Genomic DNA, 18051 nt, shown 5'->3' with positions numbered 1-18051 from the left:
TTTTAGAGCTTAAGCTAACTGGGTTTCTAACAATGGATGTTCATAACGTTAGTGTCTAATTATATTTTAGATAATGGTTAGAGGGTGGTCATGGAAGGCCATAACTCATGATAATATCTGTCTCTCCATACTGTAATCTGTTCTGCACATGTTAAATTTACAAATTATCCCTGCACTTATGTTCACTTCATTTGTCTGTCTACTCGCCGTTATATTGTATAGTTTCTGCTTATAACATGTCTACACTCATGCACTTTAACTTATGTCAATACTGTCCATTTACTACTCTGTTTTTGCACATTTACATTTAATCTTTCATATTTAATTTACAGCCATTTACGACTCTGTTTTTGCACATTTACATTTAATCTTTCATATTTAATCTTCCTATTTAAGACTAGTAATGCTTAGTGAAATCCTGGTTGTATATATTCACATTCTTATTTTTGATATCTTTTAGTACTTATTTACTTTGTAGTTAATATTATATTGTGTTTAGATTTGCTAACATTGTGGTTTTTTTTTAACTCATATTGTGTGTTGGATAACCTGCTGCTGTAACGCCACAATTTCCCAGTTTGGGATCAATAAAGTAATTCTATTTTATTCTAATCTATTCTATTCTAATATACTAGAATTAGAACAACCGCACTTTTAAAATGCACTAGGTTTCTATATCATAAACGTGATTTAAAAACAAAATTGTAGGGTTTGATAGTCGGTCTTTTCTTTTGATGTTTTGGATGTCATGGAAACAAAAGTGACATTCAATGAGCACGTGAGTAATCCCCGGGTCACGTGACGAATAGTTTCAGTCATGGCCGACGAGTACAGGCGACAAGGTTTCGAGTTGGAGAGAAGGATATTTGAGTTAGACATCAAGTGTTCAAGCCTCAGAGCTGAAAAACAAGGTATTGAGTTGACTTTTCCCCCTATCGTGTCCGGCGACCTTCTTTTCCACTTCGATTGCGTCACGGCTTGATTTTTGTTTTTAGCAACCTAGCTTACGTTGTGAAAAAAAAAAATTATCTCGCTGCCATAACAACAGCTAGTAGTCTATAATGAAATGTTGAACGGTGACATGCAATGCCAAACGTCGCTGTTATCAAACGTGCGGTGAAATGTGTACTTAATTACTTTACGGTTGCGTGTCGTCACTGTGCGGTTATTTGTTGGGAGTTCACGGCTAGCGTAATTTCGCTAGTGTTAGCTTAAATGTTTTGTTGACAAACGATCAGCTGGACTACAAACATGACGCTGCGGGCCATTAATGTTGATACTGTATGAGGTGACGTTTTAGTGTTTATTGTTGTAACTGTCACATCCTATCATTATAGCCAATCGCCTGTAGATGTTAGTATAGACACATTTCTTGTTACAATGTTGTCCATCTATGGCCATTGTACAGTGTTCCCCTTCTTATTTTTATTTATTTTGTATTATATCTTTGCTTTAATACAGTGTATAACCTCTGCACAGTTTGTTTTAATTTACTTAGCTGTTAATACAACTTATTTATTTTTACTTTTTTGTAGTCTTTCTTTTTTTCTTACAATGCTAGTCTATTTTATATATAATTTTTACTTTTTTGTACCTGTACTGTCTTGTACCTGTGCAAATGGCAATAAACATCTATTCTATATTCTATCCGTTCGTTACATTTGTTTTAAAAAACGTGATAACTTGTTTTATTAAATCGTCAGTCAAAGGTTCTGCTTTGGCATTTTGTGTATTTTGCTTTAATTTTATACAAAGGATATTTTTCTTGTGTTTTTTTTTTACATGTAAACTTTTCCTTTTTTCCACAGATGATGATTATTTACAGAATGCGTCTGCCATACTAGACAAATTGAAAAGCTACTACAGGCATGGAGGGGAGAGTGGCAACCTTTCAAAGGTGCTGCAGGATTACACACAGGTACTGCTTTACATCAAAGTCCATTACATTGTCTGCAAGCTGCAATCGACATTTCTAACGATTGTTTAAGATGTGACTTTCTTTAGGAGAAGTTATTCCAATGTATGAGAGGACCATTGGATCGCTATTTAGCTTTTAGGGAAGGGTTTAAATATGAATTAATTTTGGAGAAAGCCTAATGTTGTGACTACAGTTTTTTGGCAGTTTAATTTTTGTTTTGGTGTAACTTATATTGAAGAACATTTTTTAGTAGTTTCTTGAGCAGAGGTTTCAGGACAAACTGTTTTTTTTTTTTTAGTGGGAAAGTCTGACAAAATGTTCTTGGCTTTTATATTAAAATATAGTGTGGGTATGTGTTTTAATTTTTACATTGCAGGTGATCCTAGACATCACATTTTATGAAGAGAATAAGCTGGTGGATCAGGAGTTTCCTGAGGACTGTTCACCATTTAAAATCCAGCAGCTGCTGCAAGACCTGACCGAGCCAGAAGTTTTGGCAGGGAGGCTAGCACCAGCACAAGAAGTGAGTATATGTGTTATGGGTTATTAAACTATTTTTCACAGTGTTTTTATCTGTTTCATGATGTGCGTTGTTCCATATTTGAATGGAGAAGAGTGTATGTATGAAAGATAAATAGTCAGTATCAGTTTCTTACAATCGATAAGACCCTTTTTGTTTGCTCTCATCTTCTTGTTTGTTACCATTTCTAGTAAATGGTTGATTCCACTTTAGTTTTCTCTGTTGTTTCTGGCTTTGTAAAACACACTCGCACATCCATGTCATATATGACAGGACTAAACATATCATTTTTGTAACTTACAGGTGCAGTCTGTGTTGGGCTTGGAGCTGTTAGAATGCCTCTATTGGAGACGGGGAGCTGTGCTGTACATGTACTGCCACACCCTTCACCAACGAAAACAGTGGATCAAGAAAAACAAGGACACATTCCTTAAGGTACCACACTATAAAAACAGATCCAAGGCATATCTGTAAATTGCATTTGTGTTCATGTGGACTTGACTGATTCTGAAACAAGTTTGTTTTGTATATTTTAATCCAGTGTATTCAGGAAGGTGTGCGCTACCTGATGCGGATGCTGCAGGTGAGAAACTCTGTGAAGCTCAACGATGGGGTGGTGCTCCACGACCCTGCTACAGCAAGCTTCTTATCTGAAGGTAAAAATGTTTTCACCTTTCTCATAATAGCAGAACATGTTTTGTTGTGACTTTATAGTTAAATTAGGAGAACGCTTTTAGACTGAGCCAATAATGATTCTCGCTTTCTACCTCCGTTTTTTTAATCAGGCATCTTCTCTGACACACACCTGTTGACGATGATGTACATCGGGGAAATGTGTTTCTGGGCGGTCAAGTATGAGGATTGCAGCGCTGACACAATGGATCGCAAAGAAGATCGCCTTCAGTTTCGGGACATTGGCACTCAGATCCTCAACAAATACGTGCTCGCCTGTGAGGGCCCGCTGCAGGGCCAGGGCTGGAACACAGAAAATGCCAAGGAAATCCTTAGTATTTTACAGTGAAGCTAACTGCTGCTGTGTTGTAGTTGCCCTCAGGCACAGATCTAAGTTCAGTATTCAAGTGTGTGTCAACCCCAAATAAAAATGGAGCCTATCAGGAGGGGTGTAAAGTTGTGGAAGGTTAAGGGGAGGCACGGATAGGAAGAGTATGTGATGAAAAAGAGTCTATGGATCAGTGTCTACAGGCAACCTCATCCCTTGCCAAACGGCACAGGCCAAAGCAGGCGAATATGAAAAGTATAAGATAGGTGGTGTAAAACTGGCAGGGGCTGCAGAGAAGGGTGTTGGTTGTTTTTTTTCTTTCTGTTTGTTTTTGTTTGTTTGCCATGTCCTGCTGAAAAAAGCAGTTATCATCCTGATTCCAGACTGTTGACTGGGGCACTTACTTTGCTCTGAGAATGTGTTATAATAACATTAATATGAGTATAAAAAAGGTTATTAATACAATTGACCTTTTTTCGTTTTTTAAGATTGTTACAAGTTTGAAGATAATCCAGCTGGAAATAAGACATTGCACAGTAACATTTTATTTATTGTTTTTTTTTTGTTTTGTTTTTTTTGCCATTTTGTAATGCTTTTAATATATTATAATTGCATATACATTATACATGTATGTGTGCATAAAAATATAAACTCTAAAGGCAAAGAAAGTTGTTCAGAAACTATTTGACAATGATGTATTAATAATTGAAGTATGTTCATTTTTTTTGTCATACCGGCTTGTAATGCACCACTTGTATTCTCATCTATTGCAACTTCCATTTTTCTTCCACTTGCGTTATCTTGATAGTACAACTATTAATACAGAATCAATGTTGTTTTTGCGAAAAATCACTTTCTTTTTTTATGTCGTCGTTGACAATAAACACGCGCGTTGTTTTAATTAAGAGACTTCATTTGCATCTCATGTCTACTCGCTGTTTTTAGTTGTAGTTTCAGCGGGTACTGTAGAACAGCAACACCCACAATGCACCACGGCCGCCAGCAACAAGGAAGTGTGACATTCATAGGGAAAACGTCAACTTTTGTTGTCATCTCAAAGGTCTATTTTGACCGCATTTTTTTTAGCTTTTCGCACATCCTCCTTCATGTGAAGTCATGTCAGGTAAGACTCAGCAGCTCAGCGAGTCTGTGGTGATCCGCAGCCTCCGGACATTCAGAGACAGATACTTTCCAAATAGTGGGTTTGTTGGGAAAAGTGATTTGACGTCTGTGGAAGCTAGAGATGAGCTTCAACCTGGATTTCTGGATAGCTTACCGGTAAGATATGCGAATCATGAATGGGTATTTGTCCCATGTAATAAATGAAATATTGAAAGGCAAATAAAAGATGCATTCAAGGACCGACTTTGAACCTTAATTGGCCACTTCGTGTTTACTTCCTGCTTTTACTCAGCACTTAAAATCACTGCACTTATGTTCACTTGTAATGAAGGACAAGTTCATGCCAGTCAAATATAGATTTATCTACTCCAGTTTGGAACAATAGCAATATCCTATTTTGTGTCATTGCATTAGTTATAAAATAATATAATATTCCCTGACTTTGAACTCAGAGACCCAGAAACTGATACTATCAGATTATTAATTCAACACTGTTAATACTTCTTTTTACATCAGAGTTTAAAGAGTTTGCATAAAGTTTAAAGTTCTAAGTCTTATCTTTCATCTGAGATGCTGAAGCTTCTTTTAAACACGTTTATTTTCATGTTTGCACATTTTTATTAGTTATAAATAGACTGGTGTTGTCTTCACCTCTTTCACAGCTTTTGAGTCTTCTGTTTGTTTTGTATGTTTACAACTTTCAGCTTTAAACTGTTTTAGTCTCTTTGCTTAAAAAATAAAAAGAACAACATAACGGGCATAGAATCATTTAAACATCAAATCGTTTTTGGAGCGAGGACATATCACATTATGACACACAACATCTGAAATTGTGGGGAAATTCCTCATCACCGTCATGTCAAATCACACCCCTCCTCTTAAGGTGGATGTGCAGTTCCTGATCATGGCATATCTGTCTCCTGCTGACATCTGCCGCCTGGGAGCCACCAGTCAGTACTGGAGGGCGATGGTGAGAGATCGGTTACTGTGGAGATACTTCCTGCTCAGGGACATGCCATACTGGACGTCCATTGATCATTTGAGCATGCCCCAACTGGAGATATTGGACGCACCCCTAATCAATGCAGATGAGAGCCTAGATGACAGAGAAGAGGGGGATGACAAAGGGATGGAATCCAGATTTGACTACATGTCAGAGTAGGTATCTATTGTTTAGTCCAACATTTGGTAGCCATGTGATGGAAACGGTTTGAACCATTGTTTCTGTCTCATCAGATACCTGAAAGGTTGCCCATCCTGCAGACAACAATGGCTTCCCTCTCGCCCGGCGTATGCGGTCGTGACTTCATTTCTTCAGTCTCTGGTAGCCTCAGCTGAGCCTCGCTATGCAATGTTTGGCCCCGGCATGGAGCAGCTGGATGTCTCTTTAGTCAGAAGGCTCATGCATGCACCAGATGTGCTTCCAGTGTCCGGCACTCCACACAGGCAGATAAATGGTGAGATAACACTGATGATGAGGATAAAGGACAAACTTCTCCTGGTACTCTCTTATCATTACAATAACAGTGTTAAAGCTCCCCTTTTAACCAGTTTTAAAATGTGTATCCTACATTACTCTATCCCCAAACTATAGTGCTCATGTTATAAAAACTATTGTTATGATGCATACATCATGGAAACACGTTTATTTAAAAAGTTGCATTATTAGTTGGAGTTGTTGTAAGGTTTTCTTTCCTACCACTAGGTGGCAGTATTTGCCCAAAGATGTTTTCTCATGAGTTTCTATCAGCCCAGAATGTAAACAAACAAATTCCAAACTTTTCTCTGATCTGATCTTAGGTATTGGCTCAGGGATCAGCTACCTGTTCAATAACCAACACAAATTCAATATCCTGACTCTGTACTCGACAAATAGGTGAGCACCTCGCCCTGTAGGTCAACATAAAAATTGCATTTGGCTATTTATGTTTCTCGTCATATGATTGTCGGTCTTTCAACGTAACTTCTTGTGTTTGTGTGTGCAGGGCGGAGAGGGAAAGAGCCAGGCTGGAGCAGCAGAGCGTCAATAATAAACTGTTTTCTTTGGAAGGAACAGATGACTCCGGACAGCCGATCTACATCCCTGCTCCTCAGGTCCAGCAAGTGTGCCAGGTGGTGGATGGTTTCATCTACGTAGCCAATGCAGAGCCCGGAAAAGGTAGGATAAGAAGAGGACATTCTTATTTGCAGCTTTTCCCCATGAGAACCCTCTCTTATCACATCAGTCACATTGGTTGCTGCCATAGACACGTTTAGCTGAGTACCTTTGCATGAAATTCTGTGTGTTCAGGTGGAGGTGAGTCTGAGGTGGCTCAGATTCGGGCTCTGCTGAGCGCCGCCGGGGGTTCGGCTTCCAGGCCTCTGCTGGTTCTCTCCTGCATTTCCAGAGAAGAACCAGGAGCAATCAGCAGAAGCACGGACACGTGTCGCACTTCCTGTGTTTACATGGCGAAGAGACTCGGCCTTCCACAACTGGCTAACCCCTGGATGGTCATTTTTCATTTTGGCATTAAATCATTTCAGTATTTTTGAAATCTTCTGCCGCATTTATTGCTATCAAGTGTCACCGATTTTGTTCCTCTCTCTGATTCAGGTGCAGGATACCGTAGCAGAATCCCTGTCAGGTCTTTTGGATGGTATTTCCTGGTTGCTGAGATGTTCTGGAGTCAAAGTCGTTGGTAGCTAGTTCACAGCTAGTTAACTTCTGCGGCTGCTGCTGCTGCTAGATGAATTCAGACCACAGACTTCTCTGCTGTGTCATCCTGACACCAAGATACTCCGGCATTTCCTGAGTAATGCGTACCAAATGTGCACTCAGTGTCTCTGGATGGGAAAACTGCCTGTGGAATTTAATGAATTGGATGAGCAGCAAGACTGCCAGAACTTTTACTCTCTGTAAGAAATTACAGAGAATAAAAGCCAGGGCCTCTTGTTTTTATTGAAAGAGACATACAAAGGATTTATAGCTGGATAGAAAGTTATACAAACATGTGAGAGCTTCACAATAACCCTTAAAGATTTGGGTTGCATACAGAGCTCTATGCTGCTGCAGGGTGATTAAATTCTCCCTAAATCAACTGTAGATTGTGATGATTAACCGGCCATTGGCTGCATATTTAAGATGGAATTCTCCTTCGCATATTTCTTTTCCTGGGACGACATGAAATAACAAAAAATGTCCAAGCCAGCACACTCACAAAAATGGCAAAGATTTGGTCCGTTCAGCAACACAGGTCTGCTTGTTTCTTTTGATGATTTTGGTGATTAAGCCTTGTTTATGCCAGAGTGTGCCTCTCAATATTTAAATGTTCTAAAAAAAAAAGAAAAAAAAAGCTCCATCCTGGCGCTGTTTAATAAAGCTATATCTTGGGCTAAGCGCTGTGCAAGACTTGGATTGGTTTACACAATTAAAACAATCCACAGAGTGCAGCATTGTGAAAGGCCCAACTAGACATTTTTGTCCAGCACTGGCAAAGCCCTATGCAAGGAAAGTGAAAGTTAATGCTGCTGCCAATCTGTAAATCAAGCACTTGAATGTATTGAAAACACAATGCTTATGCAATCAATACATTTTGTAATACAATAAACTCTTTATAACTTTATGATCTCAAATGTTTACATTTTTTTATATGATGCAAAATCACTTAGTTCTAGAAATGGCTTGACAACTTCATACTTCCAAGGTGATGAACGAGTCACATTTTCATTTTCTTGCATCACGTCATCCTCATTTTTAAATGTGAAATTATAACAATAACTAAACCACCTTCTCACCATGAGTCATGTTTTCGCTTTCCTCATTTTCCTTTGTTCTTTTCTTCCTTATTCTTTTCTCTGTAAAATGTTTTTTTTCCCCTGTTGAGTAATGTGCAGTAAGAGTTGCCCTGTGGTTCCTTTCCTCTGAGGTCAGACCTGGCATAAACACTTCAATCCACATCTGTAGGCATGACAGGGTATCATTTTAAGCCACCAGGGGGTGCCACTAGTAGTAATGTTATTCAGTGCTGTGTGAAAAGAAAGTGTTGCCTTTGAACTGCCTTTAAAACATGTGTGACTTCTTATCGCATATTTTATCTCTCGTGTACAATTTATTGTTGCCTCAACACCCCTGTGTCCACATATGTCTTTTATGAACAAGCTGCTCCAAACAAACGGCCCCTAGAGGGATGAATAAAGATGTTTAAATTGAATAGAATTGTAAAAAGTGGCAATGCACATCACATGAAACAACTTCACTCAGCAGGAAGTGCAGTTACATTTCAAATGACTGTCTGACTAACAAGTGAAAATAATAACAGCTGCAATAATGGAGAATGCATTTTCACACTATAAAGGTCCCCCCCCCCCCCCCCCAACACACACACACACACACACACAATTTTTCAAATTCAAATGCATATTTTTAAATACTAGCCCATGTATATTTCACAACACCTAAACAGAATTACAAATACTAATTTCAACATTCTTGGTTCATTGCTTTTCATTTGAATTGACTGAAAAATACCCCCAAACACTTCAAACCTTATTGCCCATAGACAAAAGTCAGTTCCTGATAATGCTTTCAAATTGAGTTACTCCGCTGAATATTACCTCCTAAGTGATGTTTAGTGCCCTGTTCTCACGGTAGTGTTCCTATGGCCTTATAGCAGCATGTAAGACATGACAAGATAATGTGCTTCACTGATGCTCTTTTGATCCAGTCCCCTTGGTAACCACAACAACAAAAAAAAAAAAACATACGTTCCCAACAGCGGCTCATCCATCAAAAGGTAGGCTAAGTCTCAACAATCATTTTTATAGGCATACAGATTTAAAATAGGACCGTGATTGGCGCAATTTAGGTGCATTAAGCTGAGCTGAATACAGGTGAAGCGGAGATTGATTTTTGTTTTCCCCCTAGTGAAATGATGGTGTGTGTGTGTGTGTGTGTGTGTGTGTGTGTGTGTGTGTGTGTGTGTGTGTGTGTGTGTGTGTTTCTGAGTATTGCAGACAGACAGAATCAGACATCAACGTTTCTCTGTGTCCTTCTCTGTGTAAACAGGATGCACTCTCTCTTTGGTCCTGATGTGTAGTATTTTACATATGTAGTAGGTTTCTGTGTGCTTGTTCATCGCAAACAAACTGTCCAGCAATGAAAGTGGACCACATTCAAGAAAATAGTAAACCGTGGGGGCCTGTTTCCAGGGCAGGTATGCAGAGGATACCATCACTAAATCCTCCGTTATTACTCTGTGATCCTGAAGAGCTCATGGAGGTCGAAGCTGGACACGGACTGGCCCTGTATATGTGGATGAATAAGGTTGTGTTTACACTGAAGTGAATGAATGGAGACATGAATGAGCTGCAGCCTGAAGATGAACTATATTCCTTCTGAATGCAGAGTAAAAACAATTAAGTCCGTTTAAAAAAAAAAATGCTTTAAATCTACAGCCCCTGAGCCGATAGCATACATCCCCACATGCCGGCCGCTTGGGTAAGGTGGGGGAGGTCATGTTTTGGAAGTATGAATGAATACCAGACCTCCAGCTGCCTCTTGTCTTCCAGGAGCAAAAGGGGCCTCTGGGATATGATGTCACAAGGAAGAAACCCCTATTTACCGATGCGAGACAGTTTACAGATGCAACAGGTCTGCAACATTAGGGTTAGGGTTAGGACAGCTGAAGAATACCATGTACGTAAGATGTGAGGGAAGGGGGAAAACGTCAGGGACAAATATAAAGAGTCTGCTGTGCGTCACAGTGGCACAGAGGGAAAAATGCTACCTTATTTTTAAAGGTTATAAATGGAAAGAAAAAAAAAGAAAATGCTCCGCCACACTAAAAGGCATTGTGATTGCCGATTGTTCAAGATTTTAGAGTCACAGTGCGTGTGTGTGTGTGTGTGTGTGTGTGTGTGTGTGTGTGTGTGTGTGTGTGTCTGTGTGTGTCTGTGTGTGTGTGTGCAGGATTAAAACTGCTTTGAATCTACAGCTTTAACTTGCACAGATAATGATTTTCATTGTCTGTTCATGTGAGACTGCCGCACGTGAGTCATTAGCACAAATCCCCAAATAACAGTGTGTGTGTGTGTGTGTGTGTGTGTGTGTGTGTGTGTGTGTGTGTGTGTGTGGGTGTGGGTGTCTGTCTGTCTGTCTGTCTGTGTGTGATGCTGCACAGTCCTTATGTGGTAAACGAGTCGAATATTGAATTTTGCACAACCTCATTTACCAGGGACTATAATTGCAAAATAAAGCCCCATTCACACATACACTCCTGACAGTTTCTCAATCATTTCGAGCCAGTCTGCTCCTGATACTTTCCAGAATTCCCCTTTCACACATGTCCCTCACAGGGGGACATTTTCCCAGCCCAAAGGGAGGTAGGAGGAGGGGCATGACGTCAAAAAAGAATTCTGCTGAGGTCAGTGTGTGCATATTGCATATTGATCAGTTAATATATCTAAATTAAGTTGTACTGATCAAGCAAAAATATATGCATCATAAATTAAATGATTTTGCAAAAGTAGGTCAAAGTATTTTTTAATAAACTTTAATTGCACAGTATGTTAATTCTGCCACCAGGGGGCTCTCAATCAAAACAATTGCAAAAGACGACGCAGAGGCTGGCGGGGAATCATGGGAGTTCTCTCTGCTACTCCCCCCACCCCTGATGAAGATTAAAACTGCACATTGACCTTAGTCAAGGCAATCGTGTGAAACAGACCTGAGGAAGAGAATATGTTGACCAAACGATGTATCCAAGTATAACCTACATGTTGTTTTTATCACAGCAGCACCTGCAGAAACAGTACGGCCGCCTTCAGTAGCATTTTCCCGCTTATTTAGCGGTCTTTGACATTACATCCAATGTTTCCATAGCAACGATAAACATGTCGCCACGTCCCGTTACAACTATAAGAAATTGTTCAAAGCCAGAAAACTGTTGTAAGTACTTAACAAAAATATATATAACAATGGTTTTGTCAATTTTTTATTAATTTGGATATTTGAATGTAAACGTTCTAATAAAATTTGACATATTATACCTTTAAAATGAAACTTGCAATGTGATTGCAAAATAAAAAAAATTAAATAATTATATTAAACAACTCTTAACGCTGTCTTCATTTGACTTCTTTTTTTTAAACATCACCGTCCTCTTCTTCCGCTGTCCCTCTTCTTCATCTTTGTCTCATCCCACTCTCTCCTCCTTTCATTAGAGTTAAGTCCCTGATTTGTATTCTAGGATAACAGCCAAGATTAAAGTAGGCATTGAAAAAAAAAACATCATTTGCATGATGCATTCACTGATTAGGCTAAGCGGCCCTCTTAATTGTGTTGTTTTGCACATGGTGGGGCTCTCATGCTGATACTCTGTGGATCTTACGCGTCCCATGCAATCTCGCCAATTCACTTCAATTTCCTTCCCACTTCAGTGTGTTTCGGCCCACCTTCCTCCTGCTGTTATATGTATGGCAGGTTAGGGACTCGTAATATTGGATCGGGGTTCAGAAGTGTTAATGGTGAATTATCTGTGAGTCACTTGAGTCTATCAAGAGCCTTGTATTAAGGAAGATATGGAACCAGGAGCACAGTGATCCGTCCTTATATTTGATTCTGTTGTTGTTATTTTCTGTGTGTGTGTGTGTGTGTGTGTGTGTGTGTGTGTGTGTGTGTGTGTGTGTGTGTGTGTGTGTGTGCATGTGTGTGTGTGTGTGTGTGTGTTCCCCCTAAAGCCTTATCCACTTGTGTCCTAATCCAATAGGTAGCAGGGTGCTGACTTGAAAGGATGTGAAATTGCAGTAAATGCATTACAGGTGATCTGAAGGGGATGACACAAAGGCCACTCTTTCATTATCTGCAAAATAAAAACAGACAGACAAACAGAAAGTGATTTTTACATGGCCACCGGCAGGCGTACTACTGCACAGAATCTCTGGCTCTTATTCTGCTCATGTAGGAAACAATTTCTTACAACAACCATTAAAAGTGTTGTATAGTCATTAAAGCCTTCATTCTGATGAAAACCATGCGTTGTCTGGAAATAACAGATAAAATAAGTGTTATGATTGATTTCCAACAAATCCCATTACATATAAAAGCCGAACAAAAAGAACGAGTTATTCCTGCCTACATTTTCAGCTGAAGCCTGAAATACTTTTATAAATTATACCTTCATAAATTAAACTCCTTGTGCTTTATTCTTGCATTATATATTTCTATATTTCCTTCTTTATTGTGTTTAACAGCAGCTTTAACAACTGAATTTCCCCCTGGGATTAATAAAGTATTTTATGATTCTGATTTAGCTTCTGTACTGTAGACCTTGATTGTTGTTTCAAACACAAGACGAGCTACACTGGTGAAAGCTCCATCGATGATACCAATTCTGGTCTTGAGTATTTTCTTGATTTGATCCCACATCCGCTGTCCCTCTGCTGTAATTACTAACTTCCTGCTGAAAATAGTCCCCAACTAATACAGTCTTTATTTCAGTGACTAATGTGAACTAAAAGCTACAGTCTCCAGCTGCTTTGGGAAATGATTCTGCTTTTTCATGTATTCATTTTTTAATAAAACTACATATGAGCTGGGTTTTTTTTTTCCACTTCAGTAGAGAGCCACAGACCTTGAGACTGAGAGTCTGAAGCTGTTTTCACATAAGCACTCCTGAAAATGTAAAGAAAACTCGAGGACAGCCTGAAAATGTACAAAGTTGTTGTTCACACTTGAATCCTTAGAGCGTGCAGCGTGAAGCCTTTACCGACACTGCTGGCTGCCATAATGTTTACAAGATAACCAAGATGACAGGCTATGCAAGATCAGAAGGTTTTTAATGACGTTTTTTTGGGCATTTATATCAATGCTGCCTGTTATTGGACATATCCACAGAATCAACTAAAAAGTGGAGGAGAGCATAGTGGTGAACAGAAAAGAGAATGAAGGTGCTTCAGTACGTGCACTAAGATCACACCAGTCTCTCACCCTCACCGGTACAACTCACTCGTAATCACCCCCTCCCACTCGCTCATGGTGGATTTTCCAGACTATTACCTGCTGCATTCACAAATCAGATCACCCTTACTTCATACAAAAACATTTTACTAGGTGGATGAAAAAGTCAGTGGAAAACTGACCATTTGCGTTCACACATGCAGAAATCTTCAAGAGTTTTTGTGCGTATGAGAAAAATCAGAAAAAAAAAATACTTTATAGACTCACACATTGCTAAATCTGATCATTTCATATTGGACAAGTATGAATCCCAGCAGCTCTATGCTAAGCATGGGTTATTACGTCACAAGAAATAGTACGGGCAAAAGCACTGTGTCACTTAAAATGAAACCACTGCTCATGTGCATTTGCGTTGTTTCTGCAGGAGCAGTCTGTGAATTAAAACTCCCCAATGACAACTTCTGCAATAATAACAGATATCATCAAAAATATTACTCTATGTCAATAGCTGCTGTAACAATCAACACCAGACTCTTCACAGAACATCCCTCGATTGGGGTGTCATAGAGGAGAAACCCAGCTCCGGCCCTCCTCTGCAGGCACAAGCTGTCGGCCAGATGCATTGTTCTGTTGTCACATTCAATCCAGCACAGGTCCACATGATCACTCAGAGCAGACAATCACAGGAATGAGTATTCCACAACAAAGGAACTAATTCAATGGACGCCCCCGCTATCCTCCAATCAAAGCCCTCTGTGCATAGCCATGTTCAGGGGTCATCTAATACTAATTGTTTAACTCTTTTTTTTTCCCAATCCCGGTAAATAACACTGCATAGTGCACCAAGTCTACAAAAACATCAGCAAATAATATATTTTGAGTATTGCTTCAAAACACTAGTTATTTAAACATCCTAAAAGATCCAAACAATCTTTGTGAAGGCACACAAATCCTTTCAACCTTATTAAAACAGTATATCTCGGTTATATCTTTGTCCTCTGCTACTTGTGCAATTTGCAGTATTTATGTTGCTCACTGCAACCAGACAACATGGCAAAGCAAGGCCGTAACTCGTGGACCTTGTAAGCGAGAAAGGGACAGGGATGTAAAAATACGAGGATGGCTCGGCTCAATACAGACAGGCCAATTCCATTTCTTTCCCAACGCATCACAAATTATGTCAACAGTACATTGGCAGACAGGAAAAAAGGCACTGGGCCAAGAGAATAGAGCCTCGAGTCCTCCTATGTGTCTTTGACAGTACATCTGTCTGTCTGTGTTCCTGTTCAGTCTCTATTAGAGAATTTTAATAAAAGCATTCTGGCAAAACATGTTTTCTTTTCACTTCCTTGTTGTCTATGAGTTTGGTGTATTAGAAGCTACAGGCTAATGTATTTGCTGTTATCTAAGAGAGCAGGGTTTCATTTACTTTTACAGGTTGACATACAGTATGATCTGATTTCACTGTGGCAGGATGCATTCATGCAAAATCACTTTCTGTTGCTTCAGCTCGGATATTACGAGTAGTGTATTAGCACTGGCTGATGTTTATATCTGAAGGACCATGGAATAAAAGCCGAGCGAAGCAAAAACACTCACAACGTCCACGCAGACAGACATACTACACACACACACGCGCGGAGTTTATGTGCAGGAAAAACTGCATTCAAGCAGCAACAGCTGGGCCTCGTCGTGGGTGTGTTTTTCACTCACGTGTTGGGGCGGGCCGTCCATAGTAATTGATGGCTCTTGGGTCGGGGGTGTATATCCACTTACAGCTGAAATTCTGGGCGAGCCTCTCACGGCGTCACTTCTCCAGTGGACCCTCCACGTGAGCCAAAGTAGGCTGTAGCTCTCGGACAGGCGCAGCTATTCATCACAGGCCAGACCGAAACACTGTGAATATCAGTGTAGCTCGTTAAATATCAGAATCCAATTTTCAATCAGCTTTATTGACCAGGTATGCCCACAAATGGAGCGAGAAAAAAATACTTTGTTAGGCTGTGCTTCCCATAAGTAATTAACAATAAACAAAGACTAATAGATGACTAAATAAGACAATAGTGCATGATGAGGAGTGCAACAATGCTGAAATGATCATAACACTTTTTTTTTTTAGAATTGACATTAAGGTGATGTAGGTTGATATCAGGTAAGGTTGGTAACAATATCATTGAGTGCCCATACGAGGATGAATAAACTATTCTCTGAACCTGATCATTTTGTAAGTTTCTGCGTGGATGAAGATGAATTATATTCTGTTAGAGAATCCTGTGGTTAAATGAAGTGAGAGCGAGTGGCCATGATTGTTAGAGCCTCTAACATTAAATCAGACTATGATAAGTGAAGAAGGGCTTCTCTTCTCGTCCCTATCCAAATGCGCCGCAGGTGCGCCAGGCGCTCATAGCCATCACATAGCCTATTAAGTGCGTTTGGCAAGCAGAGGCATCGACGTTAGGAAAAAAAAAGAAGAAGCGAATAACAAAACAAAAAAAACAGGCTTCAAACCTAAGTTGGTGAGGAGATGGAAGCAGCAGATGAGGCAGAAAGGGAGAACACACACATTATGTGAACCTGAAGCATCAATAATGCCATGTAGAAGTTAACACTATAGGCTACGTCTGCATGTTTTATTTCCCCAGTGTTGCAGTTTAGACTCATCAGAACCCGGTCATGCTGCACGTTTTATCATCATGGAGCATGTGGTACATTTTTTTATCCTGTTGCAAATATCCATGACAAGTTTTTAATTGAAATCATTACTGTGCACACACCAACCCCTCCTACTAAAAAAGATGTCATGTTCCCGCGCAAATGGTTCTCTGTGCAAGTCATTTGCATACAGAAACAGAAAAGGGGCGTATTATTTACCAAAGGTTGGCTAATTGTATAAATGCCAATTAAGCAAAGGCCTATATTATTTGAAATAAATACAGGTACGAGCAGTATGAAGACTGAAGTTGATGAATAAATTTGAAGCACAAACTCACAAACTGCCCCCTTATGCATGGAGAAAAAAAACATGATGAGGAATGCATCAATGCACTAAATGATTGAATCCGCAAAAAAGGATAGTCTTTAACCTTAAATAACCAATACAGACCTAACAGAGCTCTCTTAATCCAGCTATAAAACTTTCTTGTTTATGTCTCATATTTAGAAGAATAAAGTCCTGGTGGGCTACTGTCAGAAAACCAGACAATAATAATAATAAGTTAAAAAAAGAGAGAAAAGATTGCTTGATACCTTTATACCAAGCATTACATTTGTTATCACCTCGTTGGTTTTTATACTTTTTCAAAAAACATTTTAATTGAAGTTGTGGCTTTATTGGATGACTCAGGTTCCTGTGTAAAGAGACAAATAAAAAGATTAATCGAAACTTCATTTGAACGTCTATTCTTCCCACACAGCGTGTTGGCTCATTTACAAGGTGGTTTGAAGTTGGAGGTCTGGCCCGGGAGTCTGACTGGGGCTATAATGGAGGCTGGATTAGATTGCTGGCGGATGAGGGCGCTTCACCGCCATTGGAAACACACACACACACACACACACATACACACATACACACACACACACACACACACACACACACACACACACACACACACACACACACACGCTCAGGCTCTGCCTCGGCTACGTAGTGTGTGTAGCCCCGAAAGAAGGCTTGATGATGATCTGAGCAACAGATCTAACAACACGATTTGTAACGCAAAGCCACACAGACCGGATCCAATGCGTAGGTGATGTGAAAACCCTGGTCGGAGCGATCGATCGTTCTGGGACGAGCACACTGAAAGCAGGACTTTTCACCGCCGCTGTGTGCTCCCGTTGGCCACCAGATGAACAAGTTCTGAAAGTCGAGCCTCGCAGTTTTCAACACGAGAGTTCCCTTCACTTAAAGTAAGTGCTGTTCTGTGTTTTTTCAGCGTGCGATGCACTCTTGAACTGTGTTTGTCCCGAACTCCACATTTTACGCAGCGTACGCACGACTCGGTAAAACTTTGCTCAAATTGCATGACGTTTATTTCTACACTTCAAGTGCTCGGTGGGTTAGGGGTTGGTTGTGTAGCCTACCGCTTGGTACAGTGTGCAAAGTTAGTATCCCAGTTTAAGAAAGCGACGTGATGTGTTTTATATCCAAAATGCGGCTGGAACTTGGTTTAGCACGAGTCGTGAGACATCCAGCAGGGGGATCGGATGAAGTGACAGCAAATGGTTGGTTTTGTTTGGATGTAGCCTTGTTATTCCTCCTGTTGTGACAGGCAGAGAAAGCAGCATAATGTCAATGATAAATAACACAACTTTAGTCGTATGAAAAGAATCATGCCATTCATATGAAACAGGAATGCAAACATTTAAATGATGATTAAGGTGAACTCAGAGTTGTTTAATTGTTGACACACTCATGTGTTATCAGCCACAAGATGTCTGTTTGTATTACTGTTAATAGATGACACGTGGAGAGCATATATGATGATTTTCTTCTTCTGAGTACTTTTAAGAATTGGACAAATAACTCCCCAAACTAAACAAGTGTTCATGTGAAGTTT

At 39.8% G+C, this 18051-nt stretch overlaps 3 protein-coding genes across 3 annotated transcripts in view; all 3 read left to right on the top strand.

The window, feature by feature from the left end:
• The first annotated feature begins 765 nt into the window (after window positions 1-765).
• On the top strand, window positions 766-4345 carry rimoc1 (rab7a interacting mon1-ccz1 complex subunit 1). Its single transcript, XM_061038761.1, has 6 exons — window positions 766-911; window positions 1809-1918; window positions 2295-2441; window positions 2742-2873; window positions 2980-3094; window positions 3224-4345. The coding sequence occupies exons 1-6, from the start codon at window positions 818-820 to the stop codon at window positions 3457-3459; spliced, it is 834 nt and encodes a 277-aa protein (XP_060894744.1). The 5' UTR covers window positions 766-817; the 3' UTR covers window positions 3460-4345.
• Window positions 4346-4488: 143 nt separating this feature from the next.
• fbxo4 (F-box protein 4) lies at window positions 4489-8162 on the top strand. Its single transcript, XM_061038760.1, has 7 exons — window positions 4489-4716; window positions 5444-5718; window positions 5797-6017; window positions 6361-6436; window positions 6546-6718; window positions 6851-7050; window positions 7154-8162. The coding sequence occupies exons 1-7, from the start codon at window positions 4555-4557 to the stop codon at window positions 7244-7246; spliced, it is 1200 nt and encodes a 399-aa protein (XP_060894743.1). The 5' UTR covers window positions 4489-4554; the 3' UTR covers window positions 7247-8162.
• An 8875-nt stretch (window positions 8163-17037) lies between these two features.
• The window catches only part of ghra (growth hormone receptor a), a 39764-nt gene continuing 38750 nt past the window's right edge, over window positions 17038-18051 (top strand). The window contains exon 1 of the mRNA XM_061038759.1: window positions 17038-17401. The gene's annotated coding sequence lies outside the window, so the exon portion shown is untranslated. The remainder of the gene's footprint in view (window positions 17402-18051) is intronic.

Source organism: Labrus mixtus, chromosome 5 (genome assembly GCF_963584025.1).
Source record: "Labrus mixtus chromosome 5, fLabMix1.1, whole genome shotgun sequence".
Taxonomy (NCBI): Eukaryota; Metazoa; Chordata; class Actinopteri; order Labriformes; family Labridae; genus Labrus; species Labrus mixtus.
Note: the sequence above shows the minus strand (reverse complement) of the source record. Positions and strands in the feature narration are given on the sequence as shown.